At 44.4% G+C, this 17,596-nt stretch overlaps 1 protein-coding gene across 2 annotated transcripts; it reads right to left on the minus strand.

The window, feature by feature from the left end:
* Window positions 1-540: 540 nt before the first annotated feature.
* Window positions 541-14,491, minus strand: LOC147799829 (cathepsin B-like). 2 transcript variants are annotated; one of them, XM_087133544.1, is made up of 8 exons: window positions 14,390-14,491; window positions 9,588-9,712; window positions 9,147-9,353; window positions 8,166-8,275; window positions 7,103-7,332; window positions 6,616-6,732; window positions 6,334-6,462; window positions 541-1,641 (listed from the first exon to the last, which is right to left on the minus strand). In XM_087133544.1, the coding sequence occupies exons 2-8, from the start codon at window positions 9,708-9,710 to the stop codon at window positions 1,562-1,564; spliced, it is 996 nt and encodes a 331-aa protein (XP_086989670.1). In that variant the 5' UTR covers window positions 9,711-9,712; window positions 14,390-14,491; the 3' UTR covers window positions 541-1,561. The 2 variants fall into 2 exon arrangements, with proteins under 2 accessions (XP_086989670.1, XP_086989671.1); XM_087133545.1 differs by having other exon boundaries at window positions 9,588-9,715; window positions 14,390-14,490.
* Between the last annotated feature and the right edge of the window lie 3,105 nt (window positions 14,492-17,596).

A 17,596-nucleotide genomic window follows, 5' to 3' on the forward strand; every position in this document is an offset into this window, starting at 1 on the left:
GTATGAAGCAAAGGGCGACAGCACACGACGCATCGCGTCTTCAGTCGTGTCGTGCCTCACGTCGTGCTTTAGGCGACGCAATAGGCGATGCGATGCAAGACACGACGTACGACGCGACGCATGACGGAACGGCGGGACGGGCGACAGAAGGGGCGACGTTTAGGCGGAAAAAAATGCAACATGGAAAGGACCTAAGACTGCACGACGCGACGGGCGAGGGCACGACGCGACGCGTCGTGCGTCTACAAACGTAATGGAAAGAGGGCGACGGTGCGATGGGGCGGCACGACGCAAGGGAGCCGTCGTGCTGTGTAGTTGCGTCGCCTGGATGGAGGCTAAAGAGAGAGAGAAATGTTTGTCGTGAATAGTACACCATAGGGAAAAGCAGTTCCTGAGGGTCTATAACTTTACTTCGCTGCCGACGCACTTTTACCTTTGACGATACTACTTTACTGAACTCTTCGAATTTCCCAAACCCCCTCACAAAGGTTTGTCCTTTTGAAAGTAAAAGCAAGGAAAACGAATCCAAAAGAAAGGCTAAATATTTTGTTGTTTTGTTTATTTTTCTTTTTTATCGCCAAGGCCAGCTTTTATAGTAATTAAGTGACAATTTACTAGAGGCAATAATATTTTCTAGACAGCACTGTGCAAAAGATGTACTACAGATGTGCATAGGGTCATTCAAACATTTTCCTAAATCACCCTGTGCTATACTGACATGGTCTCAAGCTTATGTGTCGATGCGGTCCCGTCAATTACCGGTGATTAGACTATTTCAGAATAGGGACTCCATCAGTGCCAGGGTAAAAAGTAGGTAGCGTGCTTATTAATGTTTGAAAGACTCTCTATGCTCTACGCTGAAGTTGCGTGTACTAGCCAACAGCGCTGAACCTGATTATGATGGATATGCATTGCTGGGATCAATAATGACAAGCAAAATTTTTGCATTTGATTTAGGTGGGATGAGGCTAAACGCATTGATCATTGCAATTTCCTTTTACTCTGTATACCATTTTACTTGACATTTTGCTATTCATGCCCAAACCAGCGGAAAGGTAAGTCCTCAGAAGTGTTTGACTATCCCAACTGCCCAATCCAAGGTCGCTTGTAACCGCACATCTCTTTCACAAACGGTACAAAGCACCCCTTCCAGGGCCAAGATTTCACGCCTTTGCATAGCAGGAAATACAAGGTAATAATAATAAGTCAGTAATAATAGAATAAAGCTACGATTCCAATGACCGTGACAATAATGGAGGTTCCTATTTTGGGAGCTTAATTGACATCATCGAAATCACGTCTCTCGACTAGTTCCCCGTGATGAAAAAATGGGCACATCCAGTGGTGATCAGTGATCAATACTTACCATCAGAAATCATATCGTCGCAAAATTTTAAAATCCATGCTTTGGTTTAAGCTGACAACATCCAGAATGAAATCTCTATTTTTTAATAAGAGGTACCAAATTTTAAAAAATTCATACTGTGGTTTAAGCCGACAGAATTCAGAATAAAATTTCTTTTTCTAAGCAGAGGTGTTTGTTCTTTATTCCAAATTAGAATCATATTTTCTTTGGGATTCCAGCATTGATGTCGTCTTCGATGCCACACTCGTCATCCCCGCGCTTGATCTTGAAGTAACCTAACAGCAAATCGAGATATCACATTTTGAAGAATTAGTAATGTAAATGTAATGTAATGTAAATGTAATGTAATCCTGAAATGCAGGTTCATATTTCACAACGACTGGTATTTTGTTTTACAGGAGATGACGTTACGATTTAATACACAAAGGAACTGTCCCTGGACGAAAGCAAGCACGTGGGACCTGATTACTGGTTATCCGGTTTCACATGAAGATTCTACTTCCATCAATTGGGTCTCTCCTCTAAAGTACGCGACTGGCGTTTACTAGGTGTGCACAATGCAGCTATGACACCGTTTTTCACTGTGACAAAACTTCATAAAACTAGCTAGACGTTTTGTGAAAAACTTACGTTACTAAGAAATCAATGAAGTAAAACGAAAATTGATTTAACATTGGCCTTCTCGTAAGGCACGTCGTCCGCCATATCCATTCAAGAGTACAGTCATAGGAGCACATTTACAAGGTTTTTTGTAGCGCACGCACCAAACAGGACAACTGTAATGACAGCGCCCTCTTTTGGGCGCTGACAGGAAAGTTTTATGTACATGTATAAATTGATTTCCCTGACTACAGTTTTGTGAAAAACTTACGTCACTGAGAAATCAATGAAGTAACTCGGAAAGTGATTTAACATTGCTTACATAGAGAGAAAACCCCACTGTCCATGCTATAGTTTACGAGTTCAGAATGTCCTCGATGTATGATGCTGACGTTTTTGCACATAGTGGTCAAAGAACACGGACTGGATTTTCCACCGGCCCGTTTTCATCACCTCAGCTGGGTTTTTCTTGGTTTGTATGGCAATGGTTGCACCAGTTGGCCGAAAACACTTAACAGTGTACCCGTGCTTGTGCAGACCTGCAAGTCCAATTGCCTCACTGATTCATTATACTGGCCACAGTGGACGCATACATTTGCCTGTAAGGGCGTGTCAAGGTTAAAAACACGGGACAGCCTTGCAAAGGCCGACGGCATTGTGTCCGAGCAATATACACCTTGAGTGCCTCACACGGGTCAACTTTCCTGTTGAGAGCAGGGGGGAGGTGGACCTCAGAGCCCATTCTGGAAGTGTCATTCTTAATGCCAAAGAATTTCAGCTTTAAACTGCCATCCTGCAGATACTGGATCTGGTCTACAGAGAAGACAATTTGTTGCGAGTTCAAAGTCTTACTGTCTACCTGTAGACTCTTGGGTGCTGTGTCTGAAGGATGTAACATTAGCGTGAGAGCCAAAATCGTGATGGTTTTCAAACAAAAGTTTTTTGATGGGCAGAATGTCATTGTCACCCCATGATTCGAACAAATCATAGAATGGTCTCACTGGCATGACTTGGGACCGTTCCATGGGTTTGGTTGTGTAGGACTTGACCAATGAGTCTTTCAATGTGTGGATGTCCACGGATGCAGCTATAGCTGACTTGAGCACGGAGTCGGGCCGCTCACTGTTTTGTGCCAGTGAGCCCAGAAAGTTAGCAATCCGAACATGCTTGACTGGGGGGTAAGATATGCCGCTTTCGAGACAAAAATCTCCTTAGTTTAGCGAGCAGCCTATCATACAGTTGTAAGGTTGACGGGGCCCAATGGAATGGGAAGCTGGTAGCGGCTACGTCGCACCATCCATCGGAATTCAGTTTATTTGTCTAGAGATCCGCCAGGCATAAACCTTCCATTTTGGGTTTCGCCTTGGCTCGGGGGTAGCAGTAGGATGAATGAAGGTCCTGCTTTTCCTGGGCAGCAGAATCGGTGCGCATACGCTGAGTGTCTGTAACTTGTGGAACCAGTGTTGCTGTGGCCAGAAGGGTGCAATCAGAGTAGCAGTCGCTTTGCAGTGTTCCAACTTGTCGAGGACGCGTGGTATTAACCGCCATGGCGGGTTGCAAAAACTGTTTGTACCTGTCCAGTCCTGAGCCAAAGCATCCACTCCCGAGGACAAGGAATTGTACACTGGTAGTTGCGCATTCGTCATTGTAGCGAATCTGTCCACGTGGTGGGGACCCCACATCCTGTTTAGGAATTGGAACACTTGGGGATGAAGTTGCCATTCGCACATGCTGGACAGTCTTGACAACCTGTTGGCCTGTGTGTTTAGTGGTCCTGCAAAGTGGCGAGCACTCAAATTTATCCCCATCTCGCGAGCCTCCAACCAAATTGATGTCATAAGCTGTGTTAGATCGGGGAATGGCCCTCCGAGATTATTGATGTAGGCCACCGTAGTTTGTACATTTTTGCCATTCAGAAGATGTTTGAGGGATTTTAGCGCAGAAATAACTGCCATTAGTTCGCGATAATTTATCGATACAAACTTCATGAGCATTGTCCAAAAGCCTGCTGCCTCGTAGGTTTGGAACCAGGCCCCCTAACCTGTTCCACTGGCGTCCGTATACACCTGTGCAGTTACTTGTCGTGGGGCAACGATCCGACCATTCCATATGCCTACTGCATCTCGCCACCACTCGAGATCGGAGTAAGTCGAGTTGTTCATGATCAGTGTATCCTCCTAAGACTCCTTGGTTGCAAGAAGTCTGTATGCGTTTCTGAGGAGCAATTTTGCAGGAAGGATGGCCTTGGTCATAGATACACACTGGCCTAGAATTCCTGCAAGTACCCTGGCTTTTACTGTTCGTGCACTTAATACCCGCTGAAGATCTTTCTTTTATTTTCTAATTCGAGAATATGGAATTTTGATAGTAGGTTTTGGTTTGAGTTGAAATCACATAGCCTATGTATTGAACACTTTGTGACGGAACTAACACAGATTTTGTCTCGTTTATGTGCCATCCCAAGGAGCTTAAAGTGTCCAGCAGTATGCCCTTGAAGTTATCAATTTCTGTATCATTTCCAAAAAGGATGAAATCATCCACATAAAGGGCAAGTCTTTACCCAAGTTATCTCAAATGTGCTACAACAGGTCTAAATACTTTACAGAAAAAAATATGGTGAACCACTAAGCCCAAAGGGAAGACACTTCCACACATAATACTTGTTCTTCCATGAGAAACCTAGGTACGTTTGGTGATCGGGTAAGATTGGTACATGGTAAAACCCATTTTTAATGTCAACCATGATTGCATAGTCATTAGACTGCACTAAATCAACAACTGTCTCAATACTTTCATTAACAAACTTAGGAGAATTACAAAACCCATTCAATATCCTGAGGTCATGAATTATTCTGTAGGATCCAGATTTCTTTGGTACACAACAAATGGGGAGACACAGTGCAGCTCATAACTGACCTCCTCAATAACACCAACATGTAAAAGTTCACGTATCTCGTTGGAAACGAATATCTGTTGCTTCGGTGTGATACTGTGATTGGGTAAATTTAGGTATGGAGGTGACCCAGGCAACAGCAATGGCACGCCATCTGACAACCAGAAATTACACTGTCTGAAGTACCAATATCCCTCCAACGTGACATGTGACTTGACAAGGTTGTGGAGTAACACATGAAAAATGTAGTGTCGCATGGGCACAGCAAGAAAACTTGTGAACAGTATGACCAAAGGCACCAAATGGACAATCCTAACTCACAACTCAATGAAGAGTACCAGTGTACATGGTTGGGCTGTCGGCAGCGTCTGACGTGTGATCATGATAGTCCGCGTTTCTGTACTGTCCCCTGCCTCCAAAATTCCTACCAGAGAAGGAGCGATAGCGATCACCACTTGAGAAGGAGCGGTACCTGTCACCACGTCCTGTCACCACGAGAGTTTGAAGTACGCCAACCATACGGACCTGGGGTCCTAGAGTTGTTACCAAGGTTGCCTGTGTTTGCCTGTGCCCTGGCGGAGTTGTGCTGCACTGGAAAACGCATTGGTGTTTTTCTGCAGTGTGCGAAGATCTTAGCGGTACTTTTATAAACTGACCTTAAACAAGGATTGTCTGATAATCCTCCTGAAGGAACCGCATGTGTGCAATTTGGACGGCAAAGAGTGCGGCCCAATCCTCCTCGGTTGGATCAGTATTTTCTTTGGAAAGGACGGTCAGTAGTTTCAGCGTCATCTCCACGCAGCGGGCTGATTTGACAAGTGAATTGCACCAAGACTGGTCTAGTCGCTTGACACCAGTCTTTGTATCGTTCAGTTTGAAGTCGCTCGGCAACTTAATCTGCTGCAGAAAGTCCTTAATGGAGTGAAAAATCTGCCTGTATGTCCTCAGATGTGGTCCTACAGGTACTACTGGAACCAGGGCTGAGGGGCGCGTTTACATCGGCATGGGCGCCACCATCTTGGACCGCGTTGGTCAGAGGTTGTGCACTGTCTTGCACTTTTGCAGGCTGTTCCTCGGCCTCGGCAAGCTGTTTTTCCAAGTCGGTTACACGAACAATAATCTTGGACTGGCTTACACTTAAACTATTTAATTTTTGGACAATATCATCCAGCTTTTCAGTCACTATTTCCTCGAACTCGAGCGGCATTTTTGCTTTTGATCTGTCGGCGGAGACGCACCAAACAAGACAACTGTAATGACAGCGCACTCTTTTGGGCGCTGACAGGAAAGTTTTATGTACATATATAAATTGATTTCCCGTGACTACAGTCTGCAGTATTAATTTTGCGGGGTTGGTTCATGGGTTTCAACCCGATTCCACAAAGTCTGCCCTGTCTTACGACTATGAAATGACATTACTCGTGAAAGGCAAAACCGGTGAAGTCATAGCCAAAAACAGTTACTTTTTAATCACCTTTGTCTCCCCAGTCTGGGTTCCACGAGTTGGCAACCAGCCAGTAGTCCACACCGCCCTCAACGCCCCATCCAAGAATCTTGACGGCGTGTCCTCCGAGCGCGGTTCCCGTTTTGTGTTGGTAAACGCCTGTCGTTTATTAAGCATAATTATATACATTATACAGCTGTCATTTTACCGTTACAAAAGGTTCATTTTACCGTTGCAAAAGGTTCCTGGAGAGAGGAATTTCCGATCCAATTAATATTTCCAGCCCCTCCTGGATACGCCATTGGTTCTTACCGGATCTGTAGGTGGGGAAGTCGGCGTAAACGGTGAAGTCTGCCTCCACAGGTCCGTTCATCATTAACTCTTTCTGTATCTGCTTGACTTTCGAGGGAATTCTGTAAATTCTCCCTCCTACAAAAGAAAATAAAAAACAACTTTGTATAAAGCACGAGTGTGAAGAGATGCCCAATATACCGTACACTTTGCACCAAAAGGCTTACCATAATGGAAAGACAATTTCCCCAATCAAGGATCTAGGCAATAGCTCTTACCAAAATAAACATCTGTTTGATGAGAAGCCGTCGAAAAGAAATGAAAGGAAACTTGAAAGTATCATGTTCTGTTGAACGTTGTTAAACTGGGGCAAAATTTCTGGCGCTATTTAACGAAAGCAAATTAACTGTGACACATAGGTTTGTGTACATAATGGACCGGAGGCACATGCCGCTCCCTTCCCCCAATAGTTACGCCACTGTGTTCAAAGCCGCTTTGCTTTACCCACCAAAGTGCCGGTCCTTGTCGAAGGTGACGTTGTAGCCCGTCCGGCAGGTGTGGTGGCACGGTGGAATTGGGACCACCGGTCCGCAGGGCTTCAGGTGACCGGGCTCGTAGTGATCACAGCCCGGAATGGAGTAGGGCTGGCAGCCGCTCTTGCTGTTGTACAGGCCTCCGCTGACAATACCATGGGTCTTCCAGAACTCCCAGGCTGCATTTGGGAATCCCCCAGCGCATCTTTAAACAAGCACAGCATAGGAAAAAGAATGAGTAGTGAGGCTTGCCACTCTCTGGTTAAACAACATCATGCCTCGCTCGCACATTTTGAATCCCTGCTCAATTTGCACCCAAAATTGTAGGGATTGCGCCCTTTTCGATTCATATTGGTCGACTTAAGTTTCCATGATTTTTTAGGGAGATATGATGGAGACAAAGCCGGCCTCGTCTCGGTCTCCTGCTTCACCTGGTTTCCACCCTGAAGTGTTTACCTCAATGAAAAGTCGTCTTTTGCTGGACAAGCATTGAAAATGTATTTTATTGACTGGAACACAGAAAGAGTTGTATTAATTTCGAATATGACAGAAAGACAAGCGGTTTCAATGTAAAAAATGCAGCATAAGACAGGAACGCTTCGTTTTATGATTGAAATGCATAAAAACGTCATGCCTTACACCGTCAATTCTTTTTCTCTCGCATTTTCAACACCATCTTCGCGGCCTACATGGTTAAATAAAGACCTCGTACACCAGTTTCAGACGGGCGTTCTACAGTCGCACCGAACCTGACACAATTAGGAGCAACTCGGGTCGACCCAACCTTTGCTTTCAGACAGACGAACTTAATACATACACTTGCATTTGGTTTTGCCCATGAAAAGAGCGACGCCAGGAACCAAGTCGTTCTAGTGTCGTTCCGAGCGCCTCCAGGTGTCGACCTTTCGCCTGCTAGCACGCCTTGTTGCTCCTAATTCTTTCAGACGTCGAACTTTTGCCGTACTTAATCCAAAATTTTCTTTTAATTTGGTTCAGCACGACTCGATAAGATCGCCTGTCTGAAACAGGCGTAATTACCCGAGGCTACAGGTCTGGCAGCAGGAATTCAGCTCCTCGGCAGAAATGTTCACCTGGATGTTGTTGTGAATGCACTCACGGTCCGACATGGCCTCCACTGCACCAAAAGCCTAATACATGTAATAGAAAAACATGATTGAAATACATGGAACAAGTGGACAGAAAAGGTGAGCACAGAAGATTAAATAAGACGATCCGTTAGTGTCAGTTGCTTGAAATAACTTGCCACTTTTAGATTTGCTTTAGCAATTAATACCATTGTTATTAATACCGCCTGCATCATTGTGGCTTTCTTTACCATTGCAAATAGTGCACCCAGGGTAGGAAGGGCTCGGGGCTTAAATCCCAGGTACATGCGCCTACATCTTAGACAAATGACACTTAAGTCGATTCGGATGCTTCATTGTTTATTTGAAGAGATAAAATCCGTTTTCCTTAGAGGTGCTCTTTAAACCATTAGCTCTGTTGTAATCGTAAATCTTAGTCCCCTGTGGCACAACTGAGGGAGGGGGGCTTGAGCTATTTTGGGGGTAAATTCCAGTTTGTGCCCCCGCAACAAATCCTGGGTGCAGCAGTGGCCGCTGCTGAAGATCGATGCTTACAAAAGACAAGCAGTTTTTGCACTTGCAGTGCAAAAATGGAGCCGCGTACGCAAACTCTAGTGAATTGTATAAGTAAAATAGCAAATAATGACAACATAACGTTGTAGAGGTAAAGCGTATGACTGGAACGTACAAAATATTAAAGTTTGCTTCATAATTCAGTGTGCGTGAGAAAGTGTAGATTAGGTTTTTTGTTTTGATGTATTACTTAATAAATTTTGGCAACCTGATAGACATAGACATTGTGTGGCCGAAAAAGTTGGTTTACATCCTGAGAGATTCTTTCAAATGTCTTAAACTTAAATGCAGCCCTATAGCGACTTTAGATTCATTATACTAAGTTGAGAGAGTGGCTCAAAAACAAACAAACAAAACATACCCAACAAGAGCCACAGGCTGCCTGGTCCCTGATCAGCGAAATAGTTTTGCATTTCGGCCATTTTTGGCGCGCGTCGAACGTCATGGGGATGTCACTGACGTCCTCGTGGAGGTACAACGGCAGCCTTTTCTCCAACGGAAGCGGGTACTTCACTCCTAGACGAGCGATAACTGACTCCAGGGTCTCGCCTACAAAATTGGGTCCTGCCTGGAGCCCAAAACACCAGAATAACAAGAAAAGTATTGCTGCATTTGAAATGTTCAGGCCTAAACTCGCTTTCCAATTTTGTTTTTGTTGTCAGTTTTTCCAGCGCATTTTTTTCTTTAGGAAGAATAGCTGAATAGGCATACTGTTCATACACACTGCTTCTTGTGTAAAGAGATTTTGAGATATTTTTTAACAAATGAAGAAAATTCGTCATGGAACAGTCATCTGCTGTACCTTCCATGTCGTATCCATGGAGTTGATGCGTTGGATAATTTCTGCGGAGTACTCCTGAAAGTCGATGCTGGCCGATGTTAGGGCCAGGACACTAACCAGAAACACTACTGCGAAGCGCATCATGGCTGCTGAAACAAAACCCAAAATGAGCCAGATCCAGTAACAGCAGTTAGTGTGTACTAAGCTGGGAGCCAAAACAAAGCCGGTCAATTAAAACAATAAACCCTTGACAACCTTTGGCCAGTGGTCGTTCATTCAGGTGAATTCATGTCTGATACATAGCCCCATGCCAGTATATCACCACATAATTATGTTACAAAAGCGCAATGAAAAGACACCAAATTTTGGTCACTCTTAGTTCACTTATAGTGGAAGGACACAGAAGAAGTCGCCGCCGAGTCAGACGAATAATAGAGAACATTCTAAAAATACCCGAGTACTGCCTGCATCTTAGTCGGACAAGCGGGGCCAGTAATATCTTAACATACCTGAAGTGTTTTGCTTGCAATTAAATACAAATTATTGCTGTGGTCAGGAAATAAAGAGAGAAAAATCTGTGATACTAGACCTACTTTTGCCATCATGAATGAAACATTTTTACTTTTGATACTCGGTTCCATGCAAAGTTTGTAATTTTTATCCTCCTCCTTCCAATACATCAGTGTTCAAAGACTTGGAACGAATTTGGCTAAGACTTGCAAACAAAATGTTGCCTACTACTGAAAGCTAAGTTCTCTATACCTCAGTACACAAAGTTATAAGGATGCAGATTACCAGCGAAAAACTGCGGCGGCGATCACAGGTTACAAAGGGGTTTCGTGGTTGTGAAAACAGATGGTACGAATCCGCCCCGAATTGAAGTGCATCCCCAAGCGGAAAAAAAGACAAATGGTTGTAAGTACTCAGCGTGCTCCGAGTCAAACGCAACATTGATCTGCATTATGAAGTTGCACTTATACGATGAGTACCAAAACAAAACAAGAAAAAAACACGCCCTCTTTTGTTGCGCTCGGAGCGGATAGCAAGCGCTCGCTGCGCTCTGGCTATGGACATAATGGGCATGCCACAACGCAGTAATTGACCAGATATTATAGCCTAGGCAGTGTGTACTATTTACGAAACACATCTCTCTCCCTCTCTAGCCTCCCTCCAGGCGACGCAACTACACGACGCGACGGCACGACGGCTCCCTTGCGTCGTGCCGTCGGGTCGCACCGTTGCCTTCTTGCCATTACGTTTGTACACACACGACGTGTCGCGTCGTGCGTCGCGTCGTGCTGTCGCCCGTCGCGTCGTGCTGTCTCAGCTATTTTCCATGTTGCATTTTTTGCCGCCTAAACGTCGCCCCTTCAGTTGCCCATCGCGTCGTACCGTCGTGCGTCGCGTCGTACGTCGCGTTGTGCATCGCGTCGCCTATTACGTCGCCTGAAGCACGACGCGACGCACGGCGTGACACACGACGCGACGCGTCGTGTGCTGTCGCCCTTTGCTTCATGGTGTTTATAGAGGGCGCTTTTACTGTTCTGTCCCCGAGCTTGCAAAGTACATGCTATTTACTCCTTGATTTTGATTTGTTCTTGTTTTTATCTCTTCCATTCCTCGTTTAGGATCAATTTCTGTCATATTTTATTAAGAAAAAAGAAAAAAGAACAAAAAGAAAATCGGCATATGTAGGGACTGCTCTCTCATAATAAGTGGAAGCCCAGAATTTGTCACTCTTTAAACCCAGCCAATGATTTCTTTTTAATACCGTCCATGCAGTTCCCATTTGTGGCAGATTTGTAATCTTATAGATACCGGTATTTCTCCGTGGTCCATCCCGGTAATTTCTAAGTAGTACTCCCAATTCTCCAGACAATTTGTCTACAATTGTATGACCGCAAGTTTGACCACTGGTTTAGGAAGTTACCACCGAGCCTGCTCTATAATACCCTCAGAATATTCCGTCTTAGTCTTCCTTCATGCCAGTCGTCCTCGTTACCTTCCTTAGCACCACACTTTCAATGATATTAGTCCGTGTTTCTGAATAAAACATTGTACAGACGCTATTATCATCATTGTGGCCGTGTCTTTTTTTTTTTTCAACTCTGTTTTGCCACACACATGTATAATTTTTCCTCTGATCCGCATCTTACATTACCAAGCACGTTATAATGATTGATGTTTTGTATTTTAGAATAGATTTAGAAATATTGTAGCTGACATAATGTGAGAATCGTGACACCTGCTTACATTATTTATTTGTTTACTAGTTTACGCTTTTCAGCTAACCAGTGAGAATTAATTCGTTTCCGGCTAATATAGTGAAATGTTTTCGCACGGTTTAAGAAAATACAAATACCCTCACGTTAGAGAAAGCATCTTTTTAATAATGAGAAAAAACAGGGATTCTATTTAACAGAAAAATTATGAATTAGCAATGAAAATAAATAAATGGCCAAGCTTGAAGACGATCTATTGCTGAAGTTGGGGACGACTTGGTTTGTCTTGACTTGGCAAGTAGCTGTAGAGTTTGCAGTAGAAAGGCTTGCAGTAAAAAAGAGCTTGAATGGATGGCGAAGATGTGTTGGGCTATATGATGCATAGGGTTCAAGTGCACAGTCTTTCCTTCCCCTCGACTAAATCAGGTTTCGGAACGGAATTCATGTGGCTCTGGTCCAGGCCACCCCCTGTCCAGCAACGTACGCATGTGTGGTTCAATAGGCTTACACTGGTAATGTTTTTGCCTAGGGCAGGACAGGGACGAATTTGTAAGTATGGCAGGTTCGATGGAAGGAGAAATCACAGAGAGACAACAGAACAGTCTCTGTTCAGTCCAGTAGTCAAGTGAAGTGGAAAGTCACTGGCTAGGGAAGTTACCAGCTCCTTCTCAAGGACTCTTGTGGCTGGTTGCAAGCTCTGCTACCAACTGCCCACACGCGCTGCCAAGCAACCTGCACAAATTGTATGACCTAATTCTGGGGGAGTTAGGATCTCAAAAAGTGGGGGAGCAAAATCAATTCTATTACATAATTACTAGGAAGATCAAAATTAGAGCAGGAAAAGTTAAAACAACGTCGTGGCTCATGTTATTTATTTCCTGGAGATAAGGCTGATAGTTGGTCGTGACGCTCTTTCTAATTACATTTGATTAATAAAAAAAACCTTTTCTTCCACAACTCACTCTAAATGAAAACACAAAGTTTGAAAGCATGCATGAAAAAGAACAACAGAAACAAAACCTGCTACCTATTCGCTCTTTGTACGCTACCGCCATAGGCATGCAGAGCCTCGATCTGGCAGCTTTTTCTGTGTATGTTGCTTGGTAGCTTTGGGCATGCTGCGTTAGTTCTTCTACTATCTATCCTCTACAATTGGACAATATTTCAAAAGCTGTCAGTTCAAGGCTCTGCATGCCCATGGCGGCAGCGTACAAAGAGCGAATACCGTGTACTGGGTGCATGCAATCCACTATTCAAGTGAGAATTTCTGGTCAGTTCATTAGCATTAAAAGTAGCAGCTCAGCATTTTTCTGAAAAAGGGGATTGTTTGGCCCCCGAAATGGTGAGATTGTGTAAATCGTTGACAGGATCAACTGAGCTATCCTATGAGAGCAGCATGGCTGAAAACTACACCTGAAAAATGGTCCTAAGTGCCCAAGAAGGTTGAAGGTTGCCACTTGAAAATGGCTGCAATCAGACTTCGGAAAAATCACTTTTCGGGGGCTGATTTTGTTTAGTGGGAATAATTAAAAATGTAATTGGGTAACCCACAAAAAATTGAAAGGAAATCGAAAGATTAGGGACCAGGCAAAAATTTTATACCAGCAATCTCAAGGAAGTTGGTATCCATGTTATTGGGCCCTGAACAATGCCGATTTTACACTGTTTTCAATGGAGCTTGAATTAGTGGACTGTACCGTAGTGTGCAAATACGGGGGTGGAAATGAAAGAAAACAGTAGGGGCGCCCTCTGTAAACACCAAGAAGCAAAGGGCGACGTAATAGGCGACGCGATGCACGACACGACGTACGACGCGACGGGCGCCGGAAGGGGCGACGTTTAGGCGGCAATAAATGCAACACTGAAAGGACCTAAGGCAGCACGACGCGACGCACGACGCGACGCGTCGTATGTGTACAAAAGTAATGGCCAGAAGACGACGGTGCGATCCGACGGCACGGCGCAAGGGAGCCGTCGTGTCGTCGCGTCGTGTAGTTGCGTCACCTGGAGGGAGGCTAAAGAGAGAGAGAAATGTTTGTCGTAAATAGTACACCATATTAAACTCCTTCTGTGTCCTTCCTCTATGGTTCACTAAATTTCATGTTAAAAATTAGGCCTAGCAGTGACCCAGAATAATGATGACGAGAGCACAACCTAATTTATAACGGGTTTTGCCCCCACCCAACGTATGTATTAATAAACACTGTATGCTCAGTGCTTGTCCGAGAGCTTCCGAAAAAATTCACAAGCTTACACGGGTGGGACTCGAACCCACGACCTCCTGCTTACTAGAGCAGACGTCGTAACCGGCAAGCTCGGCGGTCGAGCGGTTAAGACGTCTGCACTAGTAAACAGGAGGTCGTGGGTTCGAGTCCCACCCGTGTAAGCTTGTGAATTTTTTCGGAAGCTCTCGGACAAGCACTGAGCATACAGTGTTTATTAATACATACGTTGGGTGGGGGCAAAACCCGTTATAGATTAACATCTCCCCAACACAAAAAAAAATACATCTTGAAAAAGAGAGCACAACCGTACGTAATGGTTCTTGCGCGTCTCATCTCAATAACTTTTTAAGCTGGCTGACCAGGCCCTAAAACTAACCTTGTTTCGGCTTCAGTGTACAGCAGGCCTTGAGGAAACCTTTAACGGGATGGTATGCGACACCTGTGCAGTTCCACTGACAATGTCGCTTGTGCGTCAGCAAACACCCCCCCCTTTATTTAAGCGCAGTCACCGTGATAACAACGTAACCTATTGACTCGCTGCGCTCTTGAAAGCCTAGAGTCCAACAACGTGATGGTCTTGTGACAACAGACAAGATAGATTTCGGCACGGAAACAGAAGAAGCATATTTTTTTGTGTGCTGAAACGTTAAGTTCAAGATTAGTGGGGTCAGCAAATACATTTTGCCTGCCTACTAAAAGCCCACGTAGGCCTAGATTGTTCGCTCACGGCTGGAAACTTGTGTCTCCATTACATGTCACACCACAGTCACCACATATCTGCACTGGTAGAACGGTCTCTCCGAGATGAAGAATTTGACGCGGTTCACTCCTAGGTTACTGTATTGACACAGAGGTCTATGCCTGAGGCATATTCTCGCTTTGAATAAAACAACAAATATCACAAATGCCCAACTAATGAAAATCTTGTTGATAATAAAGTTTTCCTCCCTAACTAATTTCCTGGCCAAACGTAAGCAAACTTTATATCGTACAATAAATATTCATGTGAAAAAATCCGATCTTCTGACAGGCCACATCAGCAGCATGTTTACAATGTACCCTGAGGCTTGGGATGAAGCTGGTAGTCTGTACTCCCCACCTCGGCTTGGTACTGTGGCGAAACAGGGTAGCTTTGTACATGTAGACTCGTAATGTAGTCTAGCTTATCAATAATTCATGCCAGTGTATATCATGCATCAAACACGGTTGCGACAACCAATCAGAAGCGTGCACTACCTTAGGTCTGGGCACTGGCCGCGAGGGTTGCCAGGACTTCTTAAGATGGCAGTGTGCTGACAAGGGCTCTGCAGATTTGTGTCGTCTACTGAGCTTTGAGTGTTCCTCAACTGACATATGACCGCTGGCAGTTAGGGGCTTTGATCTACCTCAAGTGTGCCTGGTGCGATCGGTTAGGGTTGTGTTTGTTCTCAGTTGGAGGAACTGCCGTTTATTTAAGACCTATTTAAGTCACTTGCGAGTTAAATTTGAACAAAATCTGGAACACTGTGTTATCTGATTGCATAGAAACTTAACAATTTGAGTTCCTCAGACTAAAGACACTGTTGCTATACCTCGTGATTCGGGGCAAACTTTTACATAGCGACCACCATCTCTAGATTGGACTGGTTCCTTTGTGCCGTTCTTATCCGTTGAGAAAAGTGTATTGTTGCAAGGCGTCTCTTACGTAACCAAGCAAAAGCATGCCCTGAATCACGAGGTATAGCAACAATGGTTTTAGTATGGAGAATTCAAGTTGTTATGTTCACTTAACTTTAAAGAACTCAGTGTACCAGATTTTATTCAAATTACCTCACAAATGGCTTAATAAGCCATGCTGGATTACAGGGCTAGGGAATCCGTATGAACCAGTTAATTAGGGAATTGGCAAAGCAAGACAGGAGGGATCGTGTGCTTTTGTTCTATGCTTGTTGGCATAGCGACGGTTGGTTGCAGTCCTGGTCTGAAAGCAAGTTGCTTTCCTCGTTGAGGTTTACTGGGTGCAAGTTTCTGTTAGAGTCCAGTGAGGACTATTATAATCACCTTCTTGATCAACTGACGCCGTGTTATTTAATAACAGCTTTAAGTAGGTGAGGGTTACTCAAGTTACCTTGAATCATGTTGCAGTTTGGGAACTGTGTTAGTAAGGCAGTAGGGATTATTGTTGTAAAGTCTACCCTGTTGTGTTGTATAATTGCGAAGGTTGCCTTTGCTTGTGTGATCAAAACTCATCAGTTAAAAGCCTACGGTATATTATTGACTTGAGGGTTACCTATTGACTTGAGGGTTACCTGGTCATTGAAGGTTTTTTGGTCATTGAGGTTTACCTGGTCATTGAGGGTTACCTTGGTTAGTGAGGGTTACCTGGTCATTGAAGGTTACCTGGTCATTGAGGGTTTCCTGGTCATTGAGGGTTTCCTGGTCATTGAGGGTTACCTGGTCATTGAGGGTTACATGGTTAGTGAGGGTTACCTTGGTTATTGTGAGGGCTACCCTGGTTACTGTGAGAGTTAACCCGGTGTAGGTTGAGGACAACAAGCTTCCTAATAAATCACGTATAGTGGTGCGGTTGTCCACAGTGCAGTTGACCACAAAGAACTACCTGCTCGTTGGGATCATTTTGTTCATAATTAATTGCCTTTGTGTGTAAACTATAACTGAAGCTCTGATATTTTATAAACCAATCGTATATTTGCAACGTGAGATTTAGGCCAGTCACTTGTATTGGCATTTATTGTAACCTTTACTGACATAGGAATCAATTACTTAATCACAGAGCGGTGGTAGACTTAGGCACAGTCCACCGTTCCTTAACTGATCCCCCCCTTGCGTTTGGGTAGCCGCTCATTCTTGCGTAAGGTTAAATAAATATATTTGTGGGGTTAGGCCAGGTCGATTCCATCTCCGATCAGGTCAGTCTGCTGGTCTGCCACAAAAGGAGTCAGTTGTCCCGCTACAAATGGTGTCAGAAGTGGAATGCTCTGTGATTTTGTTGTATTTGCCAATAAAGAGTAACATTTTTGTCATTTTGTTGTGAAGTGGACGTGCCTCACGGAGGTGAACAGTGAGGATAATTGTAACGAGGTAGGCGGGTTATGCTTACCTGGGTTGTTACTGCCTTGTACATTGTGTTCGTTGTTGGGTTGACAACATTGGTGGGGATTCTGTTAAGGATTTGAGAAGAGCTGCGATCCTTTCGTCATACTTCGGGACAGCAGCCAGCAATCCTGTTAGGAATTCATTGGGTGGTAGTAGTTACACAAGGGTGGAAAATTCTGGAGGGTTGGGAATGGGAGTTCCGCGGCCTGAGTTTGCCTGTGAGTTACCGTTATCGCCAATTGGCCAGTGGCCGAGTGTAAAGAGTCTTGTTTAGACCGAGATTCCTGCTCAGGAGGGAACTCCAATATGAGCATGGTTAAGGACAGAGGTGTTGGCTCGATGGGGAGTGACAAGGGTTCTGTCCTAGACGAGCTGAACCGTTGAAGAATGGAGATTCAGTTGTTAAAATGGGAGAGGGGCCGTTTGTCTACAGAGTTGGAGGCTGTCCAAAGGGTACACAGCCTAAAACGGTGAGTGAGGGTACCCT

The sequence above is a fragment of the Acanthaster planci genome, linkage group LG02 (genome assembly GCF_054643075.1).
Source record: "Acanthaster planci isolate LZ-2023a linkage group LG02, COTS_SCS, whole genome shotgun sequence".
NCBI classification, from domain to species: domain Eukaryota; kingdom Metazoa; phylum Echinodermata; class Asteroidea; order Valvatida; family Acanthasteridae; genus Acanthaster; species Acanthaster planci.

What these genes read in the sequence shown, in the direction of transcription:
- LOC147799829 (XM_087133544.1), bottom strand. Translation starts at nt 9,710, where the DNA reads ATGATGCGCTTCGCAGTAGTGTTTCTGGTTAGTGTCCTGGCCCTAACA. An exon ending in CGACAAGGACCGGCACTTTG is followed by an intron (nt 6,733 to 7,102) that starts GTGGGTAAAGCA and finishes TTTCTTTTGTAG; the next exon opens with GAGGGAGAATTTACAGAATT. An exon ending in CTTCCCCACCTACAGATCCG is followed by an intron (nt 6,463 to 6,615) that starts GTAAGAACCAAT and finishes AATAAACGACAG; the next exon opens with GCGTTTACCAACACAAAACG.